The sequence below is a fragment of the Poecilia formosa genome, unplaced genomic scaffold, assembly GCF_000485575.1.
Source record: "Poecilia formosa unplaced genomic scaffold, Poecilia_formosa-5.1.2 Scaffold311, whole genome shotgun sequence".
Lineage (NCBI taxonomy): Eukaryota > Metazoa > Chordata > Actinopteri > Cyprinodontiformes > Poeciliidae > Poecilia > Poecilia formosa.
Genome location: NW_006800250.1, coordinates 69384 through 93200, shown reverse-complemented (window position 1 = coordinate 93200; position 23817 = coordinate 69384). Strand labels below are relative to the sequence as shown.

The 23817-nt window shown below is 38.5% G+C and overlaps 3 protein-coding genes and 1 long non-coding RNA gene across 7 annotated transcripts; 3 read left to right on the top strand and 1 right to left on the bottom strand.

Moving 5' to 3' along the window:
- Nucleotides 1-495: 495 nt before the first annotated feature.
- On the bottom strand, nucleotides 496-4485 carry LOC107833033 (uncharacterized). The gene is made up of 2 exons (XR_001658746.1): nucleotides 4396-4485; nucleotides 496-2008 (listed from the first exon to the last, which is right to left on the bottom strand). It is a non-coding gene; the product is annotated as an uncharacterized LOC107833033 (long non-coding RNA).
- On the top strand, nucleotides 4112-7282 carry LOC103152454 (zinc finger and SCAN domain-containing protein 12-like). Its single transcript, XM_007572919.2, has 2 exons — nucleotides 4112-4716; nucleotides 6265-7282. Exons 1-2 carry the CDS (start codon nucleotides 4518-4520, stop codon nucleotides 6951-6953), a joined length of 888 nt encoding a protein of 295 aa, XP_007572981.1. The 5' UTR covers nucleotides 4112-4517; the 3' UTR covers nucleotides 6954-7282.
- Nucleotides 7283-8667: 1385 nt separating this feature from the next.
- On the top strand, nucleotides 8668-10230 carry LOC103152455 (zinc finger protein 260-like). The gene is made up of 2 exons (XM_007572920.2): nucleotides 8668-9037; nucleotides 9252-10230. Exons 1-2 carry the CDS (start codon nucleotides 8839-8841, stop codon nucleotides 10043-10045), a joined length of 993 nt encoding a protein of 330 aa, XP_007572982.1. The 5' UTR covers nucleotides 8668-8838; the 3' UTR covers nucleotides 10046-10230.
- Nucleotides 10231-11130: 900 nt separating this feature from the next.
- Nucleotides 11131-22454, top strand: aftphb (aftiphilin b). Of its 4 annotated transcripts, XM_007572917.2 has the most exons (11): nucleotides 11140-11219; nucleotides 11556-11581; nucleotides 14941-16103; nucleotides 16191-16357; nucleotides 17674-17800; nucleotides 17889-17945; nucleotides 18647-18763; nucleotides 18836-18893; nucleotides 21293-21379; nucleotides 21496-21619; nucleotides 21748-22454. In XM_007572917.2, the coding sequence occupies exons 3-11, from the start codon at nucleotides 14976-14978 to the stop codon at nucleotides 21890-21892; spliced, it is 2010 nt and encodes a 669-aa protein (XP_007572979.1). In that variant the 5' UTR covers nucleotides 11140-11219; nucleotides 11556-11581; nucleotides 14941-14975; the 3' UTR covers nucleotides 21893-22454. The 4 variants fall into 4 exon arrangements, with proteins under 4 accessions (XP_016516601.1, XP_007572980.1, XP_016516602.1 ...); XM_016661115.1 differs by lacking the exon at nucleotides 11556-11581 and having other exon boundaries at nucleotides 11131-11219; XM_007572918.2 differs by having other exon boundaries at nucleotides 11132-11581; nucleotides 16215-16357.
- Nucleotides 22455-23817: the final 1363 nt, after the last annotated feature.

Sequence of the window (23817 nt, the reverse complement as noted above, 5' to 3'; positions counted from 1 at the left end):
GGTTGTGCAGGAGGCTCTACTAATGCTTTTCAAAGCTGTACGGTTGTATAATTACACATTTGTTTTGTTATTTTCACGTGACCGTAAACGTTGAGTTGGAGGGCGTGGCCAGCAGCAGCTCATTTGGATTTAAAGTGACAAGAGGCCCTAAAACGCCTCAGTTTGAAAGGAAAATGGGTAGAACTGACCAGACTGAAAAATGTAAGCAAAAAAATATAAACTTTTTTTTTAATAGACCTATCCTAACCTGTTCACATAATAAGTCACCTTCAAGTGTTAATCAACACTTCTTTATTTGCTACACCATCACTAAAAGTATTTCTATACAGTAAAAAGAAGAAAACAGTTGACGGTGAGCAACAACAGGTGTGAGAGGGGCAGCAGCTCCGTCACAGCCAAACCCAACTGTTGCACCTTCTCGTCCATCTCATTGAAAAGAAAAACGTCAAACAGTTACGAACGGTATTCAGGAAACTTTAGCGTGTTTTTTTTTTGTTTTTTTTTTAACCTTGACCCCAGTATCCATGCCATGCTTAGGTTGTAACCATGTCTGCAGAGCATGGTGCACAGCACAATGCAACCTTGTAGGGTACTCGTATGTTCCTTCTTTGTTCTGTTGCACTTTAACCCCACCTTGGAGACTCCCGGTTTGGTACGTGCTCTCAGAAAGCTTCTGTTCTGTACTTGTTGATCTCCTTATGATCCCATGAATCCTCCACAAAGTAATGGAAAGTAAACTCTGGGAAATGTTAACTTTTTTTTTTTAACTCCAGACTGTTCCATTATTTGCTCTACAAACCCATTTAAAATGGAAAAATGTAACCGAAGAACTGAATGTCTCTCTCTTTCTGATTGTAACCGGTTTAAATGCAACCCGGCTCCTACTGCCGCCAGAATTTATTCCCAGCTGTGTTCAAGTACGAAAATCCACATCTTATTTTGAAAGCTTCCAGTTGATATGTGTGCTACCCTATGTTTTATTTATTTTTATTTTTTTTTTAGATGTAGATACTGGTGGGCGTGGCCTCAGGGGATTTATTTTGTACATTTTATGAATGAGTTGCGTGGCAGCTCGTAAACGTAACCTTTCCCCCCTTCTCCAGTTTCTGGTTTGGTCTAGCATGCTGTTCATTTTCTCTTCATCATTCAATGTTTGTTGAGGCTGTTTACAGAAAAGTATGAATAAAAATGTTCTGTTCCAGTACAGAAGAAATCCCAACTATTTCAATATCTGATTGCTAATTTTTTTTCCCCCTTCCAGTTGGAACAACTTTCTAAAAGTGCGAGAAACTAAAATGGCTGTTGTGTGAAATGCTCCATCCCATTTATTTACAAAATGTCCTAGTAGAAGTAGGCTGATCTCTTTCTAATGTGTTGTGTGGTTGTACAGGTCATTTTCTAATAATTTATTGTAACCTGCAGGATCAGTGAGCCTGCTGTATGACGCTGTCTAAATAAAGGCATATTGAGAAGTCACAGTTTCCAATTTGTGCAAACGTTTACGTTTCTTCCTTGGGGGCGGGGCAAGGGGCGGGGCTTAAACTTCACCGTTAACCAACAGGTCTACAAAGAGTTGGATCATCTCCAATTGGTTTAGCTGTCGGATTATTTGTCATGGTGGTTCTTTGGAGCTGCTTTCCAACGGTGTAATTATAGAAATCACAACATGGAACATTCCTGAAAATACATGAGGAAAAAAAATTTGCTTCTTATTAATCGGTCAACTTTACCGATGAATAAACTTTAAATATGACGTTGAATAACTTTTTAATGGGACACTGAAAAATAGACGGGATACAAAAGGGCAATAGACTGCGTAGGTCTGATGGGTTTTAGCTTTGAGTCTCTTTGCTTACGTACCCAATATCAGAACCAGAAGTAAAGTTCAGCTGTCTTCCTCACATCTGCTTATTTATAAGTTCCATAAGGGATTAACAGACGCTTGTCGAGGTGATTGATGGTAACTCTGAAGAAAGTGTTCTGGTTTCTGCCAAGTGCTGAATCTGTTCTGTAAAACAGAAGTCATTTATTATTCTCTGAAAACCTGATGACACGAGGGCAAATTTGAAATTTGGCCCCACCTTTACAAGGTATGTTTGACACAAAACAAAAAAAACAAAAAAAAAACAAACAAAAAAAAACACTGAATGGCATCATGATTTGTTTTTTATATGGAAGTATTTGTCGAGATGAGAACATGAAAATGTTGTACAGTTGCAAAATGCCTGTTGGAAACATGAAGTAAAAGGCATTTTATTTTATTTTTGTGAAGTTAAGTACACGTCCAAAACAACTGAATAATGTTTCTAATCTTTTTAAATTATTTGGAGGTGAGTTTTTTATTTTTTAGAGGAAACTTAGAGTTTGGGAATGTTTAAGCCAGAGAGAAGAACTGAGTTCCTCAAACAAAATCAAAAAAGTTCATCTGAAAATCCCTGTGGGCTAAAGATGAACTCACAACCTGATAGATCTTGAGAATGTTTGCTTGGTAGAGAAGACCTATATTGCCACATCAAGATATGTGATGCCAAAAATATTCTCCATAACCCTAAAGCTCTGCCTTAAATGTAAAATGTGAATGAAATGACTGAACTCATGCAAAGCGTCTGAGTGTCCTAATGAAGCGTTATACAAGTCTGTCATTTCTTTTCATTTAACAGCAGCGTCCAAACTTTTTGCACCGGGTGCCAAAACTGGCAAATTTTAACTCCTGGCGAGCCACAAGTTCATTTCCGCAAAAATAAGTTTATTGAGTTTATACAATTATCGTTAGCTATACCTTCTTAGAAATAAATAACACTTTTTCATTTGTAGGTAATTAAAGATCTGAAACATAAAAAGAACTTTGCATTGTGCTTCAAGGAAAAACAGACAACTCCCAAATTTTGGGGGGTGAGGTGATCAATTGTTTTCTATTTTACTGTCAATTTTTTTTCCATTCTTGACTTGTAGGGACCATAAAGAAAGCTTTTCAAGGGCCACAAACACCCCCCTGGGTCACACTTTGGACTCCTCCTGACCTTAAAGGCATGCACACTTCTGCAGTCGTGTTTTTGGACCTATTTTATTTTATTACTATGTGGGCAAAGTTTTGAAATAACTCACCTTTGTCCTTTGTTTACATTAGGAAATATGGCATTTTGAATGTGTATTTAAGAGTCATTGTTTGTTACTGAAAATTAAATGGTTCAGAATTGCCTCCCTGTTTAACTCATGTACTAAGAGATAACAAATGACAACATAAGTATCTAAAATACAAGTGACTGCACTTAAGGAAATATGCAGATATGCAAATGAATACAGTGAAAGGCAGTAAACTCAGAAAATGTTTACCCTACAAAACCAATGCTCTTTTTTGTTGTTTGTTTAGAAGGTGGTCTATAAATGGAAAAAATATTCACTGCCAGCTGCCTCTGATTTAAACAAAGGAAAATTTTAATGCCGTAAATTAAATTTTCTTCATGTCTGAGAAGCAAAGAGGCATCGACAAAAAGCAGCCCCTGACAGGGCTTGTCATTTATGTCCTCACAGCTGCTGAGTGGCCTACACCAAGCCCGAATCATTTGCATCCCAGTTGCACTGGATAAGCAACTCAAAACAGGGAACATTTCACCCTGTATGCAAAGATAAATGTCTTAACCAGCTGGCCACGAGAGCAAGCAAGTGAAACGGCTGACGAAGAGTATGGCAAAGTGCTGGTGACAATTGGAGAAAAGCAAAACAAAAAAACCTGAGGAAGTTTTTTTAGTTGTTTTAAGTATTAAAAGGAAATAATAATTTGTTGACGAGAAAAAAAAGTCTATGAATAATAAAATCAAAATGGCACCAACATAAGACCTGTTAAAGGCATGTCTTATCCTCTTGAAGCATTATTTAGAATAACAAAGTACTTTTCTTTACAAAAGATCCTGACATGCACTTGATATTTGTGACATTCACTAAACACGTGTAGGAAGAAAACACAGCAGTGTGTTTTCTCAATGTGTTTTTTCCAATTTATTCCATAAATACTCAACAGAATTTCGAATTTATTTGTATGTATTTCAGCTTTAATTCTGTTAATAGGAGAGAGAAGAAAAATTCACAAAAAGCATCCGCCATTTTTTTTTTTCTTCTAAGTGACTTCCATACCCGAAGAAGAACACTGGCATGCTGAAAAGGTTGTTACTACCACCAGGGAGAGAACTAAAACATGCCGGATGCCGGACCTAGAGGACGGATTTTGGTAACCCCTGTCTTAAGGAATTCATAAGACTATTTCTGATTGTATAAAAACCAAACGGCATCACAGAAAGCCTTCATAGTCCTCCTGGGCAACAAGGGGCGCTACAGAACTACATTTTTAAAATGTTTTTTATAAGCCAGTGACAAAAGACAAAAGATTAATTAAATTACTTTGATTCGATTAGACGTGGAACTCATTTTCTGTTCAAAGGGACTCGTTTCTTTTTCGTTTTCTCTCCCTGCCGCATCCTTCTTGTTTGCTGGCTGTGTTTTTCCCCCCGGGTGGTTCTGTCATGTCGGGGATGCAGCAGCTCAGGCTGCTGGTCAGCGAGCGGCTAACAGCGGCTGCAGAGGAAATCTTCGGGCTCGTTGAGAGGACAATAACGGAGTATCAGGAAGAGGTGGTCCGCTCCAAGAGAGAAATCATCCAGCTGAGGCAGCAGATCGAGCAGCTGACCGTCTTACAGCCCCGAGTGTCATTGTTCAAAGGAGGTTGGTAGCGACGCCGTCGAAGCAACCTTCGAGCTGTTGCTAAGTAACCGAGAAAAAAAAAAAGATGAAGAAACAACGACTTTGCTGCCATATGAGCAACATCCGCAGTAATTTAGTTTAAGAAAATGTGCTGTAAAACGTAGCTAAACACAGTTAAACTGTCTCAAGAAGCATGTAGAACGTTTACTGAACTTTTACACTTGCAGGTCATCTATCTGGCTATCTATCTACCTTGAAAATGACAAGCTTTAAAGGGGGCCTATTCTGTAAAATTCACATTTTGCTGGTTTCGTTTTTATACTTCCATCTGGGTCTCTACTGCTTCTACAAATAGCCCAAGAGCTTAAAAATCACCCAGCTATTTTATTTCCCTTTTTTAGCAATAAACTTTTTTGGTGTGTGGAAAACTAACTGTTTCAAAATCCTCCTGATTGTTGAGTTTCACTGCTAGCTACTTTGCATTATTATTATTATTTATATTATTTGCTAGCTGCTAGCAACCTAGCAGTTACCTAGCAACCCAAACGGAGCTCCAGCACACTAGGTCAGCTAGTTTTATGTTCTTTTCAATGGCTGCTGGAAATTGTTTTGCTGTTGACTTATCATCTAGAAACCATTTGGTGCATTCTTGTTGGACGTGCAGGAGGCTCCACTTCTGCTTTTCAAAAATGTACTGCTGTATAATTGTGCATCTGTTTGCAGCCACACTCACATCCCAGTGTAAATGTTAAATTGGGAGGCTTGGCCAACAGCAGCTGATTGTTTTACTTTAAAGTGACAAGAGTCCCTAAAGCAGCTCATTCTGAAAGGAGCTCAAAATAGGCAGAACTGAGCAGATTAAAATCTCATCATCTGCAAAAAATGTGATAAACATGTTTTGTATAGCCTGTAGACCTATTCTAACCTGTCCAAGGAAGCATTATAGATCACCATTAAGTTGGTGTTAGGCATATTTTTCATTAGGCTCATATTTCTATATTACAATATTTTTTTTTATTATTAGTTCAATGTAACATTCAAATCTAAAATGTCATCTTGTCATTACTGTGAGAAGGGCTGCGTGACATGGACTTAGAATTTTATCACAACATTTTGCGGTACTATTGTAATAACAAATAAAATAATGAAAACCATTTATCACGACTTTCTAAGGTAACTGTACGCCTGTGATTGCGAGGAGCAGCATTCATAGCGCCACAAACACTGTTCTTGAAAAACATTCCTATAAAAATAAGCTTCTTCATATTTATGAATTTGCAGATATTTATTATTGTTCTTGTGGACAAAGCAGTGGAGAAAATAGTTAAAGGAACAGTTTAGTAAAGGCGTTTTTAACATTAACTGAAACTTATTGAGACAATCAAGATTAGCATCACGATACGATTGTTTTTTTTTAACAATAACTGATAAACGATACAGTAAAAGCTAACCCCTAGCTGTAAGTGGAAAATTATCACAATTAACACAAACAATGGCTTTAAAGCTTACGTCTGTGTCTAATAATGTGTTTTGATGTAGTCCCTCCTTTGCATGTTGTCTGTCTCCTAGATGTCGAGTCAGTGTCAGAAAACCAAAGCCAGCCTCCAGCAGAGGAACAAAAGGAATGTGGAGACCATCGGCAGGTTAAAGAGGAGCAGCTGGATGTCTGCATCATCCCAGACGTGGATACCGATTCTTCTGACGACGTAAAAGTTTCTCCTTTCGAATCGGAGATGACCCCTCACGTCGACTCCCAGCTGTTACCAAGCGTCAGCTCCATAACCGTGACTCTGAACAGCAGCGACGAGGGAAAATGGATTGGAAATTTTGGCGGGAGCTCGTTGCATTCTGGTCCAAGTCGCGGCCACGTTTCCCTCGTGCAGCCGGAACACGTCCTGGACAGCAAGTCCTGCCGTCTCTGCGGCGTGTCCTTCATCAGGGACTGCGACCTGATCAGGCACGTGGACGAGTCCCACGCGGGGCAGAAGGCCTTCAAATGCTTCGAGTGTCACAAGGAGTTCGCCCGGAAAGACAGCTTGACTTTGCATCTGAGGGTCCACACGGGCGAGAAGCCGCACAGGTGCCCCTTCTGCGGGAAGTTCTTCACCCAGACCTCCAACCTCAGGGTTCACATGAGGAAGCACACGGGCGAGAAGCCGTACTTCTGCAGCTCGTGTGGCAAAATGGTGGCGCACTCGTATCACCTTAAAACATGCTCCAGGCGATCCTCAGTCACGATGGACGTTAGTGGACATTAGAGGTCTTCTAACTGAATTCTGGGCGGTTAAAAAAAAAACAAAAAAACAACGTACACTACAAACCTGAGTTTGCACAGAAAAGCCTTGGAATCACGTTGTATTATGGAAGCTTTCTTCTGATCAGATACAGATGCTAAAGATGCAGACTATTTATTATTTTTATATATTATTATTTGTGTTATTATTATTGTCATAGAGGTCTTTTGGAATCACATGAAACTTTTTTTAACCCATAAAACATCTGTTTAACTCTTCAAGTTTGATTTGAGTAGTTTTCCCCCTGCTTATTGTGACGTATCTCTCAATAAAGAAACACTGTGTGAGATTTAGCAAGTATTGAGTCTTTTTTGGGGATTGTTTATTTGGCCCCTGAACTGTGTTTTTATGTCTGATTGTACTGAGCTCTTAAATGCAATCACTTTTTTCAGGTAAAGTTACCTTAAGCACTTTGGAAAATTATAAGTTTAGAGAACTAAAATATGCAGGACTGACTTTCGCCTGAGCATCCTTTTGCTAATATTTTGGAAATTCAGGCTAAGAAATACAGCTAACTTTAGCAGTAACTATTCACTAACATTTGGGATTGCTGGCTAAATGCTACAGCTTTTCCAGGAATGTTTTGGTAAAGTTTCATGAATTTAGGCTAAAAGTTACAACTAACTTTTGCAGTAAGCCTTCGCTAACATTTCGAGAGTGTCAGCTAAAAGTTACAACTAACTTTTCCAATAACTTTACACTGACATTTAGTGGCCGTTGTCTCAAGGTTACAACTAGCTTTTGCAGTAGTATAATACTAACATTCGGGGGATGTTTTAAAGTTATGGGTTACTTTTGCAGTATCGGTCTTCAGATTTATATAATATGCAAAATTAAATTATACTACTGTGATTCATGGATGGTGCATCTGAATAAACTGGAAATTAACAAATGTTTATGTCAGAAATGTAACTTAATAATGAAAACTCTTACTGTATATAGATTCACTACACACCCCCTGATATATTTCAACCATAATTCCTGCTAATTCTGTTTGCTATGGCTTCATGCTTCCATCTGCTGTAAGCTTTACCAAAAAGGTGAAGGTGATTTTGTTTTTCAGAAGGACATGGCATGTGGTCAAAAGTACCCATTTCTGCGTCAACAGTCGTATCACTGTTAAGACCAGTTCCGTTTAAATTAACCTAAGGGATTTGTATAAGATGTAAGCAAGACAGAAATTCACACAAGCAAGATATCACGGATGTCTTGAGGTGTCCAAACTTTGAAAACTCTTGGCATCACAAAAATTAGAAAAAAAGAAACTTTTGGTGCAATTTTTTATTTTGTCTGATCAACAGTGAACTAAACCATTTAAATGTTTTTAAAAAGAACAAAGGAGTATAATTTTTTGATGAAAACTGATCTGCAAATCACAGTTTCCTAAATTTCAGGGTTGACTGTTTTCATATTGGAGACGAAAGATTTACTTTTGAGAAACAAACAGGTCAATGTTTGCAGTTCTAGTTACTCCAAAAATAAGATGAATGTAGAAAATGTGTTAATAAATGGAATTATATTTTTGTATCTACTATCTTATTTTTAAAAACACGTTATATTTCTGTAAAAAAATGTTCCCCTAAAAATAGATCACATATAAGTTTTACATTTTGAAATGGATTAAGCTCGTTTCAAACTGTTTAAGTACTCCTAAACTACAGGGGGCGCTGTGGATATATTTTACTTTTATAGGCGAGCGGGGGGGGCGGGAGGGTAAACAAGTCACGGTGCTGTCATTTAATTAGATTATGGCTATGCTTTTGGACTGCAGTGATTGTTTCTTTGTTTGAGAGTCCGGCCGCATCCTTCTTGTTTGCTGGCTGTGTTTTTCCCCCCGGGTGGTTCTGTCATGTCGGGGATGCAGCAGCTCAGGCTGCTGGTCAGCGAGCGGCTAACAGCGGCTGCAGAGGAAATCTTCGGGCTCGTTGAGAGGACAATAACGGAGTATCAGGAAGAGGTGGTCCGCTCCAAGAGAGAAATCATCCAGCTGAAGCAGCAGATCGAGCAGCTGACCGTCTTACAGCCCCGAGTGTCATTGTTCAAAGGAGGTTGGTAGCGACGCCTTCGTTACTTAGCTATTGCTAAGTAACTGTGATGTATGTAGTGCAGCTAGAGGTAAATCCATCTGTCGATTTCTGTTGCTTCACAAGAACTTTGTGAACATTTACTAACCTTTAATTGCCAATAAATACACAAAACTCTTTCGGCAACATTTCTTCTCTGAAGTTTAACATTTATCGTGTGTATTTTGTCTCCAATCAGTGCCAGAGAATCAAATTCAGCTTCCAGTTGAGCAACAGAAGGAAAGTCAGGCGTGTCAGAAGGTTAAAGAGGAGCAGCTGGATGTCTGCATCAGCCCTGACCCGGATACTGATTCCTCAGAGGACGTAAAAGTTTTTCCTTACGAGTCGCAGACGACCCCTCGCAGCGACCCCGAGCTGTTACCAAGCGTCAGCTCCATCACCGTGACTCTGAACAGCGACGACGTGCACAACGAGTGGAATGAGAATCCCGGCTCAGATTTGGCTTACTTCGGCCAAAGTCACAGCGACGCTTCCTTTCTGCAGCAGGAACAAATCCTGGATAAGAAGTCCTGCCGTATGTGCGGCGTGTCCTTCATCAGAGACTGCGACCTGATCAGGCACATGGAGGAGGCCCACGCCGGACACAAGGCCTTCAAATGCTTCGAGTGCCACAAGGAGTTCGCCCGCAGGGACAGCCTGGCTTTGCACATGAGGGTCCACACGGGCGAGAAGCCGCACAGGTGCCCCTTCTGCGAGAAGACCTTCACCCAGACCTCCAACCTCAGGGTTCACATGAGGAAGCACACGGGCGAGAAGCCGTACTTCTGCGACACCTGCGGCAAAATGGTGGCGCACTCGTATCACCTGAAGATATGCTCCAGACAGACCTCATACACGACAGACATCACCGGGGAGAGGGCGTTTCGCTGCTTCCGGTGTGGCAAAAAGTTTCACACGATTTCAGACCTGAACGTGCACATGAAGATCCACGAAGCGAGAAAATCGCACGCGCTTATGCAGGTTTTCTCTTAATCTGCTGTTTCGCTCTTCATAATGTCTAGAGACGTTGTTTAGAATTGTGAATGCAAATGATTTTTTTTCCACACACAAAAAAAATGGTGTATAGGATTATATACAGAAGCCTGGTGTGTTTTAGGTCCTTTTACTTCATGTTGTTTTAACTCTGTAATTAAACTGAGAATGATGAACACAAAAAATCTGCTGTGTCGTTGGTTATATTGACAATTGTATAAGCTACCCTGTAGATTTGAGTTGAGATTCTGGAAATGAACGTTTTTTTTCAGCCTGTGATGTTGGAAACGTGATATATAAATAAATTGAAGAAAACAAAATTAAATTTATTTTTGAAATTACACGTACAAAATGTCTTGCACAAGTAATGCAGTGTCTTTTTCTACATAGCATAGCTAAAAACAGTTTAACCTCTTTATTTCACTTTGACAATTTCTAATTTAAAAAAATAATATTTTTTTCCTTTCTAAATATTCTTAAAATTATAATATTTTAATCCAACAGAGCGAGCAGGATCACACTGATTAGACATGGGGTTATTCAGTTTTTATGGAATTTTGTTCCAAATAGGTGGAAACTGCAAAAATGATGAAACACCGAGTTCCTTTAATTCAATGCTAAAAACCTGCATTTGTTTAATGAATAACAAATGGAACATCATAAACTGTACCCTGTCTTTCAACATGTCATCATTACTCCACTGTAATGTTTTTTTGTTGTTGTTGTTGCTTTCTTATTATTTTATCTTCATTATAAACATATAAAGCACTTAAATGTGCTATACAAATAAAATTGTCTTACCAAATTTGGCCAGCAGGAGGTAGTATTTCACCCAGGCAACCTGGACGTCATCATAGATTGTCTATTTTAAAGCGGTAGCACGATGCTAGGTTTGCCAAATTGCAGTACTCTACAAAATTGCCTCTATTTCTTTTGGAAAGAAATAGAGGCAATTTCTTTGCCCCATGTACTGCGCATGTTTTTAATTAGGGATCTATAACCGACAATTCCAATCCTATATGTTTTTATTGCTCAATTTCTGTGTCAGCAAAGATGTACAGACATATGGTGAGGAGTGAGACCTCTTTCTCTGTCCTGCCTTCCAGTTTCCACCTCATTCCCATACAGAATAATGCTGAGAGATGATGGAGGAACAGGGTTGCGGTTCTGACAGGCAAGCAAAATTAATTGTTGCTGGTAAACTAAAAAGCTGTACCGACTAAAATTTACTAACTTTTAGTCGCTTGTAGAGAGATAAGGTTTTATAACATGGCGGCTGATAAGTTACAACAGAAACCGGTTACTGGTGGTAAAGCTAGCTAATCTGCTGCGATGGGAACAAAAATAATGAGCTAATGGGGTCAGCTTTCTGTTTAAAACAAAACTAATTGTCAGTGTCAGATTACACTGACTTGCCACTTCTCTGTTTTTACTTTATCGTGTTAGTTTTCAGTTCATGTTTATATGTCTTCACATTTGTCTGTTTTTGTCACCTGTCTGCTCTGTTCAGCATGAAGACTGGGGGAAAAGGACAAGGTAGGAACCGCAGTGGTTGTTTTCTCTTTTCTGACAACAAACCCGAAGAGCTGCGCTAACCCAAGACATTAAAACAACAACGAGGGACGTAGAATGCCATTCAAATGGTGAAACAGACAGTCGCTAACGTGTGTTTAAATTAAAGGACGGTATAATAAAGCCGTTAATCCATTACCGCGGAGCTGCTGCTGAACTGTGAGGCGGATTATCTTTCCTGTGTATCGGTTTACTGGCCTCTCTCTTTTTTTTCCACAAACGCCTCAGCGACTGAACTAAAGACATGAACGTTACACATAAATGTAAAACTGACTTTTAGGGAAACTCAGAAAGACAACTTCCGCAAAATATTAACTATCAGCAGAGTCTCAACAACAACAAAAATCAGTCTGCGTGTTTACTTCATATGAATTTATGCAGACTCATTCAAAAAATTTGAATATCAGACGATTTTCCACTTACAGATGGCATTTAAAATTAGTCATCTGTAAGTGACTTTTTCTTATTGGTTTGGTGTTTTATGTTAATAATTTAAAAAGTCCTATTTTAAAAACAGAAACGTTGGCTTCATGAACAGTATGGTTAGTACTCGCTTATTATACAATAATCTGTTTATTGTATTATGTATTATGAAAATGTTCTTATTTTCAAAAAGTATTTTAATATGACAAACGAGATTCAATGGGATGTAAATTCTAATTTGTTGTACATGACTGTAAATATTTCTCATAAAGAAACTGCTTTACAGATAAATTATATTTTATAATAGTATTATCCAACTTCTTGATAACAGTATCGTATTATTAGAGTCTTTGCATATAGTCTGAGTACGTTGGAATGTGAATATGTATTTAGCCCCCATTACCCTGATGCCACTAAATAAAATTCAATTCAGTTCATTTTATTTTATTTACATAGGGCTAGTTCACAACAAATATCAAATCAAGGCACTTTGCAAAAAAAAGAAGCATTAATTTAAATATTACATGCATTCCAATTGTATTATCAATTGATTAGTCAAAGTAGTTTGTAAAGTTTCTAACTAAGGAAACCCAGCAGATTGCATTGAGACTTTGACTTGCAGCATTGACTACTCCTGCATGAGTATGTAGCAACATCCCTTGCGTGGTCTCATTGACTTTACTGCAATCCCAATGAAGAAATCCAGTGAATAGACCGTAAACATACAGCCAGAGATATACTGGAATAATCAAAGCAAATACTTGTGTCAGTCTGGAGCTAAATAGACTCAAAATCAGTAGCAAGACTTAAAATTTTATATTTGCAGAGCCTTCCCAGTCAATCTGACTGAGCTTGAGCTTCTTTGCAAAGTATATATCAACCATCAACAGTAAGCAAGATGATTAGTTTATGTCCGGTTGGCCCTGTTTCCTGTCCTGAGGTTACTATTGAAATCACAAACACTCTGATGTGTCTGTTAGGAGCTGTTTTCTACCCCATGCTGGACTAATCATGTTCTAATGCCAACCTAACTGGTTAAACACAACACAGACAACCCATAGGTGCATACTCTACCAGTTTGTTGTCCCAAGAAGTTGTAGGTATGATATTCAGACACATGGGTGTAAATTGCATATGGCAGGCTGTCGGGTTGGCCCCCAGTCGCTAGCAGAAGTGACCTGTAGTCATACCCTATGGCTCCGCACACCGTAATGTCAGAAGTATCACTGGGTTGTCTTTCTGAGTGCTGGTGTAGATGCTGCCGATGATGGCACATGGTGATGCAGAACACGAAACGACACCAAGTCCAAGGGTCTGTTTTCTTTACATTGGTCAGGATGATAAACGGCATCAGAAAGGGTTCAGTAATTCTGACTTGACATAGTTGTCTTGAATTTAATGCAAAGTGTGATTTTCTTGTGTTGTGTTTTGGGCAACAGAAACGTTTATGGCCTGTGTGGTTCTTTGGTTCCAGTACCAGTCCACAGTGACATCTGACATCTCTTGCTGTCAACTCTCTGTTATCTAATGTATCTAGAATGTTCTGTGTCTGCCCACCTTCACTCGCTACTTTAGCTGACTGTCAGATGCTTCAGCAACTTCTTGATAACACCATTGCTCTACCATTATGCCCTCTGTTACCCATCCCACATGGTCCAGCTCCTTTGTTAAACCACTGACCGAGCATCAGTCCAAATCGGATCATTCCATCTTTGTGCTCAAGTTTTGTCACAAAGTGTTTGTTTTTTTTATTTGAAGTTTATTAGTTCTGTGTGTTTGTGTTTCATATTTTACAGTGTTTCAACTTATTTGAAAAGAGCTCTTAATCATATGTAAAAAAAAAAAAAGCATTCCATATTATTTTTATGCTTTAAAATGTCATCGAATGAATGCTAGAAATCCTCAAATGCTTGAATTTCAGCTAGGTGTTTTCAAAGTTTTTAAAGTGCTTTGCATTCAGACTGCACAGTTTTGTAATAAAGTGCGGGGTGGGAGGATGTCATGGAGAAACGTTTGATTAAAAACCTAAATTTGGAAAGCATCATTTACTCTTGACACCAGATATTTTTATACACATAATGAAAAGACATCTGACCAATTTTACCGTAAGTTAAATCAGACTAAATTTCTGGTGTTAGGGCAGTTAGAATTACCAAAGTCATTTTTTGTGAGGCATAAAATTTTATTAGATTTTAGTTTACCTTGCCCTGCTGTAGAATGTCAAATGATATCATTTATCTTGAGTATATTATAAATTATATTATATACTAGTGAATAGAAACTGTGTAGTTTATTTGTATTGTTTTTGTCTCCAAAGTGTGGTGCTGAACATTTGTGAAAACTAATTTTTGAGTTTTAAACTGTATGAGCCCTATTTAAAACACTTTTGTCACATATAAAGCATGCTTACTATGGATTTTGTAGTGTTACAGCTTCTCAGTGCGGGTTTTGTTTGTTTTGGTTATTAAAAAGTGATAAAACCCAATTAAAAAGGGCTACATTAACAATCTTGGGGGTCCTGCTTTCTGAAACCACAAGAAGAATTTTCTTGTGATGTCAGGAAGTTTCTGAAGTCACAAAATTGAAATGAAATGAAATGAAATGAAATGAAATTTTATTCGAACATGATACAAATATAAAATAAAATAGTGCACAGTAACAAGAAGTGCATAAGAAAGAAGAGAAAATACAGATTTTTTTGTTTCAGTTTCAGAAACAAGACTTCAGGATGCTTTGTTGAGCATCCTGAACAAAACTTCAAGACACTGTTGTTAAGCAAGAGTTATTTCATCACTAAATAGGTTTATAACTAAAGCTTTAACACAAGCTGAATGTAATAAAAAAAGACTCTTAAAGGATTGTGACTCTACTTTTTTTGTTTTCATCACCTGTCCTGTCAGATGCATGAGGCCTTTGGGTCCTGCTAGACAAACTTATGGAGCCTGACGTGATGCCCCCACCTTCTTACTCCCCCCCTCCGCTGGATGATGACGGTGATGACGGGGTGGGGTCAGAGGAGGATGAGTTTGGGAATTTCTCTATAGCGGGCGTTTGCTCCCCGCTCGGTCATGCCGACTTCACAGAGTCAGCAACTCATCAGTTGGATGGTCACCTGGTTGAACAAATGCAACGCACTCCATCTGTGGAAACTGGGAACCGCAATCCTGAATCTTTGCACTACTCGAATGGACAGGCTGGAGAAGACCTACAGTCCGGAGCCCAGAGCTCTTCTGTGGAGGACACAGGGTTTGCTGATTTCGCAATGTTCACAGAGCAGGCAGGACACCCCTGGTGCTGTGGCTTCACGGAGCAGTGGGATAGCAAAGTGGATGAACGCGAACGTGTTTCCGGGCAGGAGGTTGTCATGGAGTCTGAGCCTAGATCCCAGCACGCCTGCAAGGCAAATGGAGGTATCTGCGTTGAGGGTGAACACTGTGAGAAAAGAGATGCAGCACTTGTGCAACCACCTCAGGTCCACAGTCAGCCTCAGGGAGACGAAGGAAATGCTTTTTTGGGATCAGCTGAGGAAAGGCAAAACGTTGTTGGGAAAACTCCAGAGCCTGCTTCCGACAGGGTGTCCTGTCATGACGATTGGTCGTCAGAGGAACCAAATGTTTCATCCCTTACATCTCAGCATGGCCAGTCTGCTTGGGACCAGACTGATGATGAGGTGGAAGACTGTGGATATTCTGACGCTGTTGTCAGCAGCACTGTGAAGAACCTCGGCCCATCTGAGTTGAAGATCAATGCGCCTCACTGTGATGCCACTCAGGAAACCTCGGCTACCTCCTGCCCAGAGAAACATACATACTTCACCAATGCTAATGCCTTGCGTCACAGGGAACCCGCTGAGACAGCTGACACGGGAGTAGAGAGTCTGGGAACCCTACCACCCAGTGACAGCTTTGCCGATTTCTGCTTGGCGCCCACGCAGGACGATGAAGAGGGACCAACGTGGGCGGACTTCACAAACCAGAGCGGACCGACAGAGGGAAGATCGTCGACACAGCGCAGTGAGCTGGTCGATGGACAAGATGGAGTAACAAGAATGAATAGCTGTCAGGTAGAGAACTGATCTTTGAAAAAGAATCTCGGCTTTGTTACCATTCATCAGCACTTTTTCTTTTTTCTTTTTGTTCTAATTGTTCAGAATTCCCTGTCCTATCATGTCCAGCGGCTCCTCCAGTCCAGCTTCCCAGAGGTCTGTGTCCCTGCTGTGGAAGGTGAGGAGGACCTGTCCAACCTCAGTGCTTTACTTCATATCCAGCAGCCTCCAGAGACGGAGGAGAAGAGCCCAGAACTCAGCCGTTCTCTGAGGTGACTACAAATAACTCAGCTGCTGTGTCCAGACTATAGAGTTAGAAAACACATTCATGACTATAATGAAATTTCTGAATGGGTTACAAATCTGCAAAATTATTCAGGGTGTCCATATAGTAGCATTCCTTAAAAGGTCTTAAATTTGTGTGTCTAAAATTAAGGCCTTAAAATGTCTTGAATTCTTATATAAGTTACCTTTTAATGTTAAGTACATGAATCAGGTTTGTTGTGGGAGGACTGAAGTAGTTTTTTGGATTCTGGTAAAAGCTTCTCATCTACTTTTGCAAACTAGCTAGCTTTTTGCCTCTATTATGGACACAAACCCGGGTTCACAGTTTGTGCTATGCTTCATTGTTATGCCATTCCTCATAGTAATAGTTTTTTTGGTCTTAAAATTCGTTCAAGGTGACATTAAAAAGCTCTTTCAAAGTCTTAAATTTGACCTGCTGAACCTGCAGATACCCTTTGCAGTATTGTAGTAAAAGAATATTTTAATTTATTTGAAGGTCAATTTTTAAAAATATTTGTATTTATTTATTTTTTCTGCTTAATTTCACATTTTATGTTATATTTCTATAGAAATGGTTTGGGTTGTAGTTATACCCATGGAACATTTTCATATTCTGTCATGCCAAATGCAAAATTCCGTCTTTTTTTTTTTTTCTTTTTTTTTTTTATCGGTAACATAAAAATGTCACAAACTAAATTAGAATTGATTTATATTCAGTACCCTTTTACAACAATAAATAAAATCTAGTGCAACTACTTGCCTTCACAAGTCACTCAATTAGTAAATACAGTCCATCTGTGTGTTTTCTGCATGGCATGCATGGGGAAAGCAGAATGTGGCAAAAATAATATTATCCATAATTTTTGGGGGCAACTATGATGTCTGGTGCCAGAACCGTCAAAATGCAAGTTTGATTGCCCATAGAGATACCAATTAGTATAAAGCATTATACCTTATAGGGCTGTTTGGATCAGATTTGCTTCTCAAATCTGGTCTTCAGGATAGACATTTGCATGTCATTTGCAAAGTTTTGATTCTCCAAACCTGTTTTGAAATGCTTACCAAAGTAACCCGATAGCCTCTGATGATGACACACCTTTAAAAAAATCTAATTATTTTTCTTGATTTGGCATGAAGCCTCATTATACCTTTGTATTGTTTAGATTTGCAGTCTCTGTGGTTAAGCACACATTGGATCTGGACTTGCCAGTCGTGAGCTGGGTATGTATCCAGTCAGATTGTCTAAGATACAAAAGTAACCATTTTCTGCTGTTTTTTGTGTTCCTCTCCCTACTCCTCCCAGGATTCAGCAGCTGATGTTCAGCCCACCTGAGGACATGCACTGCTCACTTGGTCTCCAGTTTAAGTGGGGAGGTTCTCACAGTAACACAACACTGCTCAGGTGCCTTGGTGTGGACACTAGGAACATTGTAAGTTCATTACATTTTATTTAACTGAGTCCTAACAACCTGAGCCAGCATATGTGAGGGATTGTGTTGTGTTTTTGTCCCCTGAAAGGTTTTTATTGGCACGAAGAAGCAGGCGGTGACTGTGCCAGCGTATGCCTCTTCCCTGGTGAGCCCTCAGACTTTTAATGTTTCATAATGATAAACTTGGTTCGCACTAATTTTTGTGTTGTTGCTAAATTCAACACGCTAATATTACCTAGTGCCGATTAATCGAATTACCCATTTATACCTAAAAGCCTCTGTCCCGCTGAGGGTTACCTGGTTCACAGCAGCGTGTTACACGGTCTTGTACTGCGGTCAACAACGCAAACTCACAAAAAAAGTTGAGCGAGGAGAGTCAAACTGGTATGCTCATTGGCAAATTTGGATAAAACCAATGACTTCATTTAAACCTCCCTGAATATGAAAACCTATAAAACTGAGAATCTTCATTTTAGACAATAAAACATTCTATTTTTTGGGGGGGTTGGGGGGGGGGTTATGTGCATACAGTTTTTCATATGAGTTGCTGCCCAAGGCGGCATTAGAAAGGGGTGGGAGCCACCCAAGAACTAGCAAATAAAATATATCTTATCTGTCAGTTGTCCCCTGAAGGAGTTTTCTACTACTTGCATGCATGAGTACCGTGACGATACCTTTCATCCTAATTGGTCGGAGTGCGGTAGAAGAAGCGGCGTTGCGTTGCGTATTTATGTTTCAAGCTTACAAAGTTAAGCATAGTGATTAATCACAGCGCTACAGTGTGATTAATTTAATATGTTCACCACACTTTTTAAAATGTAACCAAGTCTCTTAATATTTCATCAGGGAATGCTGGACCCCACCAAAGACCCTTCGCCGGCTGTGTGCTCTCCAGGACACACGGCCGTCGCGGCAACCTCAGGGCCCCCGGAAAAGCAGAAACCCTCGACTTGTTCAGCGCAGGTGGCGTTTGCTAACTCAACACGACAATAAACGCATTAAAGCCGAAACACTGATATCCGTTTGTCTGAGCAGGAGCTTCCTTCGAACCAGCTGGACGGGAGCTGTAGAGGCCTTCGCAGCTCCCAGGAGGGTACGTCCCCTTGCCGAGCCCCTCACCCCTAGTAGTCTGCCAGCCACGCCCGATGGCTGCTGCTATAAAGCCAAAAAGTGTCTCACTTCCTCCAGAGCATGCTCTGCTTCTGTCGTTTTTTTGATTTTTTTGTATTTTTTTTCCTCTTTCTTCACTCAGCTGGTTAGCGCTGAAATTATGTTGATAACAAAGCAAGTATAAGAAGAAAATCTTCTACTTCTGTTGTTTCCTTTACCTCCTGTGACCTTTTGGAGCGTTTATCTCAGTATTTATCAGTCCCATTGTGATGAGGAAAAGATGAATATATTCATATTCAGTGCATGCACACTGCAAAGACACAAAATCTTACCAAGTAATTTTGTGTAGCTTCTAGTGCAGATATTTTAGTACACTTGAAATAGTACAAAACGAACTTCCAAGTAACTTTTCAGCAAAACATACGAGCTTGTTTTAAGTCAATAATTCCTTAATATTTATCAAATATACTGGTTCCATTGGCAGATTATTTCATTTATAACAAGACATTTTCCCCATGTTGTAAGTGAAATAATCTGCCAGTAGAACTAGTACTTTTCCCAACAATATTAAGGAATTACTGACTCAACAAAAGCTCCTATTTCTTGCTGAAAAGTTACTTGTAAGTTAGCTTTGCCTTATTTCAAGTGTTCTAAAATATTTGGGTTAGAAGCTACACAAAAATTACTTGGTAAGATTTTGTGTTTTTGCAGTGCACCTGCTAACTTATACCTGCTCCAAAACTCAGTTGTTTTTTCCTGCAAAGGTGTCAATATAATTTGGTTGTCACCTTTTATTTGACGTAAAAAGGTTTCTACTTCAAAAAAAGGAAAAAAAAAAAAAAAAACATTTCCATATTATTTTTTATTTTTGCCTCAGAAGGCCTTGATGGTTCCCTGAGCTTCGGAAAAGCTTTACTGATAAAATATAAACAATACACACACATCAGCTCAGGTCATCAGCTCATCTTTGCTCAGGAATATTTTATTAAATCTGCTAAAATTTTATTTGTTAAACTTTTTTGGGGTAAAAAAAAAAATTCGAAAATTGTCATGAAACTGGACATAATTGTTGCATATTTTTAAGTAAAGTTTATGAAAAATACATTAAAATATCCATTGCAAAATATCTCTAGCTCCAGCAAATTTTCACACATTTGTTTTTTTCTCAAAGACAATTTTGAATATTGTCTCGTTTTCCTTCTGCACTTCCTTGTGTTGACTTTTCATATGACATCCATCACAAACGCTAGTTTGTGGTGTCAGCATTACTAAATGTAAAAATCTTCAGAGTGTTTGCACTGTAAATGAAATGTGCCTGTGCTGCAGTACTTAAAATATTAACTACCAGCATAACTAAACTGAATGTTTGCTAACATGCACAGGGAAGCTAACTAATGTAAATACACCTATATTACCTTCAGAAACTCACCTGATCAGCATGTTATTCCTCCTCAAATGAAAACGATATAAACACTGATTCATATGAGCTCATCTCACTCATCATTTTTGAAATATTAACATCCACATTTTCTGAAATGCTAGCATTCTTTATTAAAATGGAGAATTTTAAATGTCCCCCCCCCAAAAAAAAAAAAAAAAAATTTCCTCTAACCTATAGAGGGCAGTATGTTTTAAAAAAAAACAAACAACTTTTATTCAAAAATAAATCAAACCTCATTGCAACAAATGTAAATAAAGCTTTAAAACCTGCATCCTCAATCCAGCTGTAACTTTCTACTGATTTTGATCGTTTTCTTTATTATTTAAGCACCTTAACTTGTCTCACAAGCTGAACTCCTCATTTAGAGGCTTGTAATACAATCATTCTAATCATATTTGTTGTTTTTCATTACCGATAAAAATTGTTTCTGCTTCAAAAATACGGCAGAAATTTTTATTGATGAATTGTAACTTGTGCCAGCAGTGTTTTTTTTCCCCTCCCTTAGACTGTTATTTTTATCTTTTTTTTTTTCTTATTCAGTTTTATTGCTCAAATTGAGACATTCACTGCATAACAGACTGTTGGGGAAAATCCTTGTAAATACTGAAATAAATCAGTTGATCCTCCCTGTTTGGTCTTCTCCTCATACCTTTCACGACTATTAAAATTGTACAACTTTGCTCTGTGGTTTGAATGCAAAGTTGAGATTTATTTTTGTATGTTTTTTTTTATTTAATTTTTGTGTGTTTTTTATGAAGATAACATAGTTCTTTACAAACACAGATAGGGAGAAACTGCATCCCCTTTAAGTTGCTCTTTTTTTGATAAAAATAATAAAGTGCATTTTAGAGGAAGCTTTAAAAACCAAATAGTGAGGTTAATTAGAGACTGAAACAAAGCCTCAGTTCTCATTTCCATTCAATTTCTTCTATTGATATCAGTCTGTTCCTCATTCAACCTTGATTATTTTGGGTCTGAGGATGAGAGCAGATCCAGTGGCAGCAGCCGAGCCAGCAGTCCTCCTCCAGGTCAGCACACAGACGTTGGTGAAATTTTCCGTAAACATTGTTGATTTATGCTCCTGCAATTCTCTTGAAGCTTTTGTCCCCTTTCATGTGTTTGCTGCGCATATCCGCGTCTGAAGGTGTCGACCGTGAGCTGTATGAATTAATCATAAGCAAACTGGAAATCGACAATAAAACCAGTCAGACAGAAGACACTCTGAACCGCCTGATGTCCGCAGCAGGGAGCACGAGCATTTCCGCCAGGTCTGTCAGCAAAAACTGTTCAGATGCTGTACATTTTTGTGTGTTTTATTAAGCCTAATACAAAACCACTTGCAGAAACCAGCTATTCGTGTTTAAATCTGTTTATTTGTGTTTCCGTTGTTGATCAGGAAGCCTTCAGCCCAAGAAGAGCTGAGCGGAGAAGCTGGCAGAATGATTTCTGAACTTCCTGACTTGTCCTTCATGCAGGCCAAAGTTCTGATGTTCCCTGTCTTTCTTGCACCCGAAGCTCACAGTTCCCCAAAACTACTTTAGTATTCTTACTCATACTCAGCAGCCACTGACAACTCACTTGTTCGAAAAGACAAATAAAGAACAAAATATACGTGTGTGTACAGCACATGAGCTGATGTAGATTTTAAGAAGTGCAATCTGAGATGCCCCCTACTGGCCTAATGTGTTTGGTCAAGGATCGTCATGTTTGGATCAAACTATGCCACCTGCTGGCTATTTAATGTATCTTATTCAAATGGAAGGCAATGAAAACTATTAACTATTAAAACTTAAGCAGATATACAGCTGAATTACGGTGTATCCAAGTAGTACTGTCTTAAGGTTCAGTCTTTGGATTTTACTGCGGTATTAACCGACATGTATTTGCTTGAGGTATTGTATAATGTTGTATTCTTTGAATATTTTGAGTAGGCATATGTTTATTTTAAATAAAAATGTGTCAGACTAAACATATGTAAACTTATAAGTAACAAATTATAGGTCGATTTTTGCTCACATGTTATAGAGAATGTACTTTATGGATCAACTGAGAAGTCCTCAAGAAGTTGCATTTAAATAAATGCTGGTAACAGTTCAAAAAATGGTGATGTTTTTTTGTTGTTGTGCTTAAATGTTTTAGATTATCATAAAAAATTATATCTGATATTAATTTATTAAATATTAATATCTGATATTAATTCAAAAAGGTCTCCAAGCCCTATGTGAAAACAAAATTTCTACAATATGTATTTTAAATTCACTACCTACATCCAGGCCTGACAAAACCTGTAGAATAGAGAAATTATTTAAATAGTCTCACAATGAGAAGTGAGACAAAATATCTCAAAAAGCAACACACAAGGACACAATCTGAAAATATTCAAGAACAGATGAGAAACAAAGTCATAGACTGAGGGAATCACAGTAAGAGGAATTATGCATTAAATTAATTGAGCAATTATGGGATTTTTACTACTCTGGCATAAAACATGTTTCTAATCGAGAATCTGTTTTTTATGGGTTTGGTAAACAAAAAAAACTTCACCTGTTTTGATCCACAGTGCTCCGCTGTCTCCTGCACAGAAGGCCTTCGCAGCAAAACTCCTCAGCAAATTATCATTCTGTGATGACAATATGCAGTACACCTCTAGTCTATGGGGTTCCATTTGTATCAAAAATAAGTAGAAGTCATACGTGTAGATGTGTCGTTGCTATGTGTCGTTGGTCTATGTTGCATGTAGATGATGCATATGTAGATGTTGCATATGCGTTCGCACATATGGAACCCCATGCTAGTCAACGCATTCCTGTTAAAAATCAAGGATAAAGAAACACAATACAGTAACAGCATAAACAGTGACAGGCAACAAGATGGTGCTGTTACAAATGCTATGTGATCATCCATCAAGGGAAGTTCATATCTCGGCAGAATGATGAGTCACAGGTGATGAGGCAAATGAATATTGCCAGCTGTCTGAACCAATATAATTTTGCTTAGTAAGTAGAGTCACTTCCATGGCAACATATGACGTGACTTCAAAGAGAAGGAGAAAGGAACAAGTAGCAGTACTTAAAAAAACAAAACACAAACTTCATTAATTTTTTTTGATAAACGTGAATATGAGTGGCTTCGAAAGTGATACTAATGCAATTCACGTAAAACAGTTAAATAGAAGATGGAACAAATTTACGGTTTTATTATTTCTTGGCATTTGCTGGCCTCCACAGTTGCAACTACAAATCAGAGAATCATCTTGATAGAACAGCTCAAGCATAAAAGATGTCTTGAAGTCAAATAACGAAAAATAATACTTTGGTAAGACATTAAAATAAAAACTTTAAAGACTTTTACGCGGTAATGTAATAAGGTTATGAAACTATATATGTATAAATAAAAGCATTTTATGTCGAAGACCGAACTATCTCAGAGGGAGTAACCATTGATTTTAGCGCCTCCGTCACATACC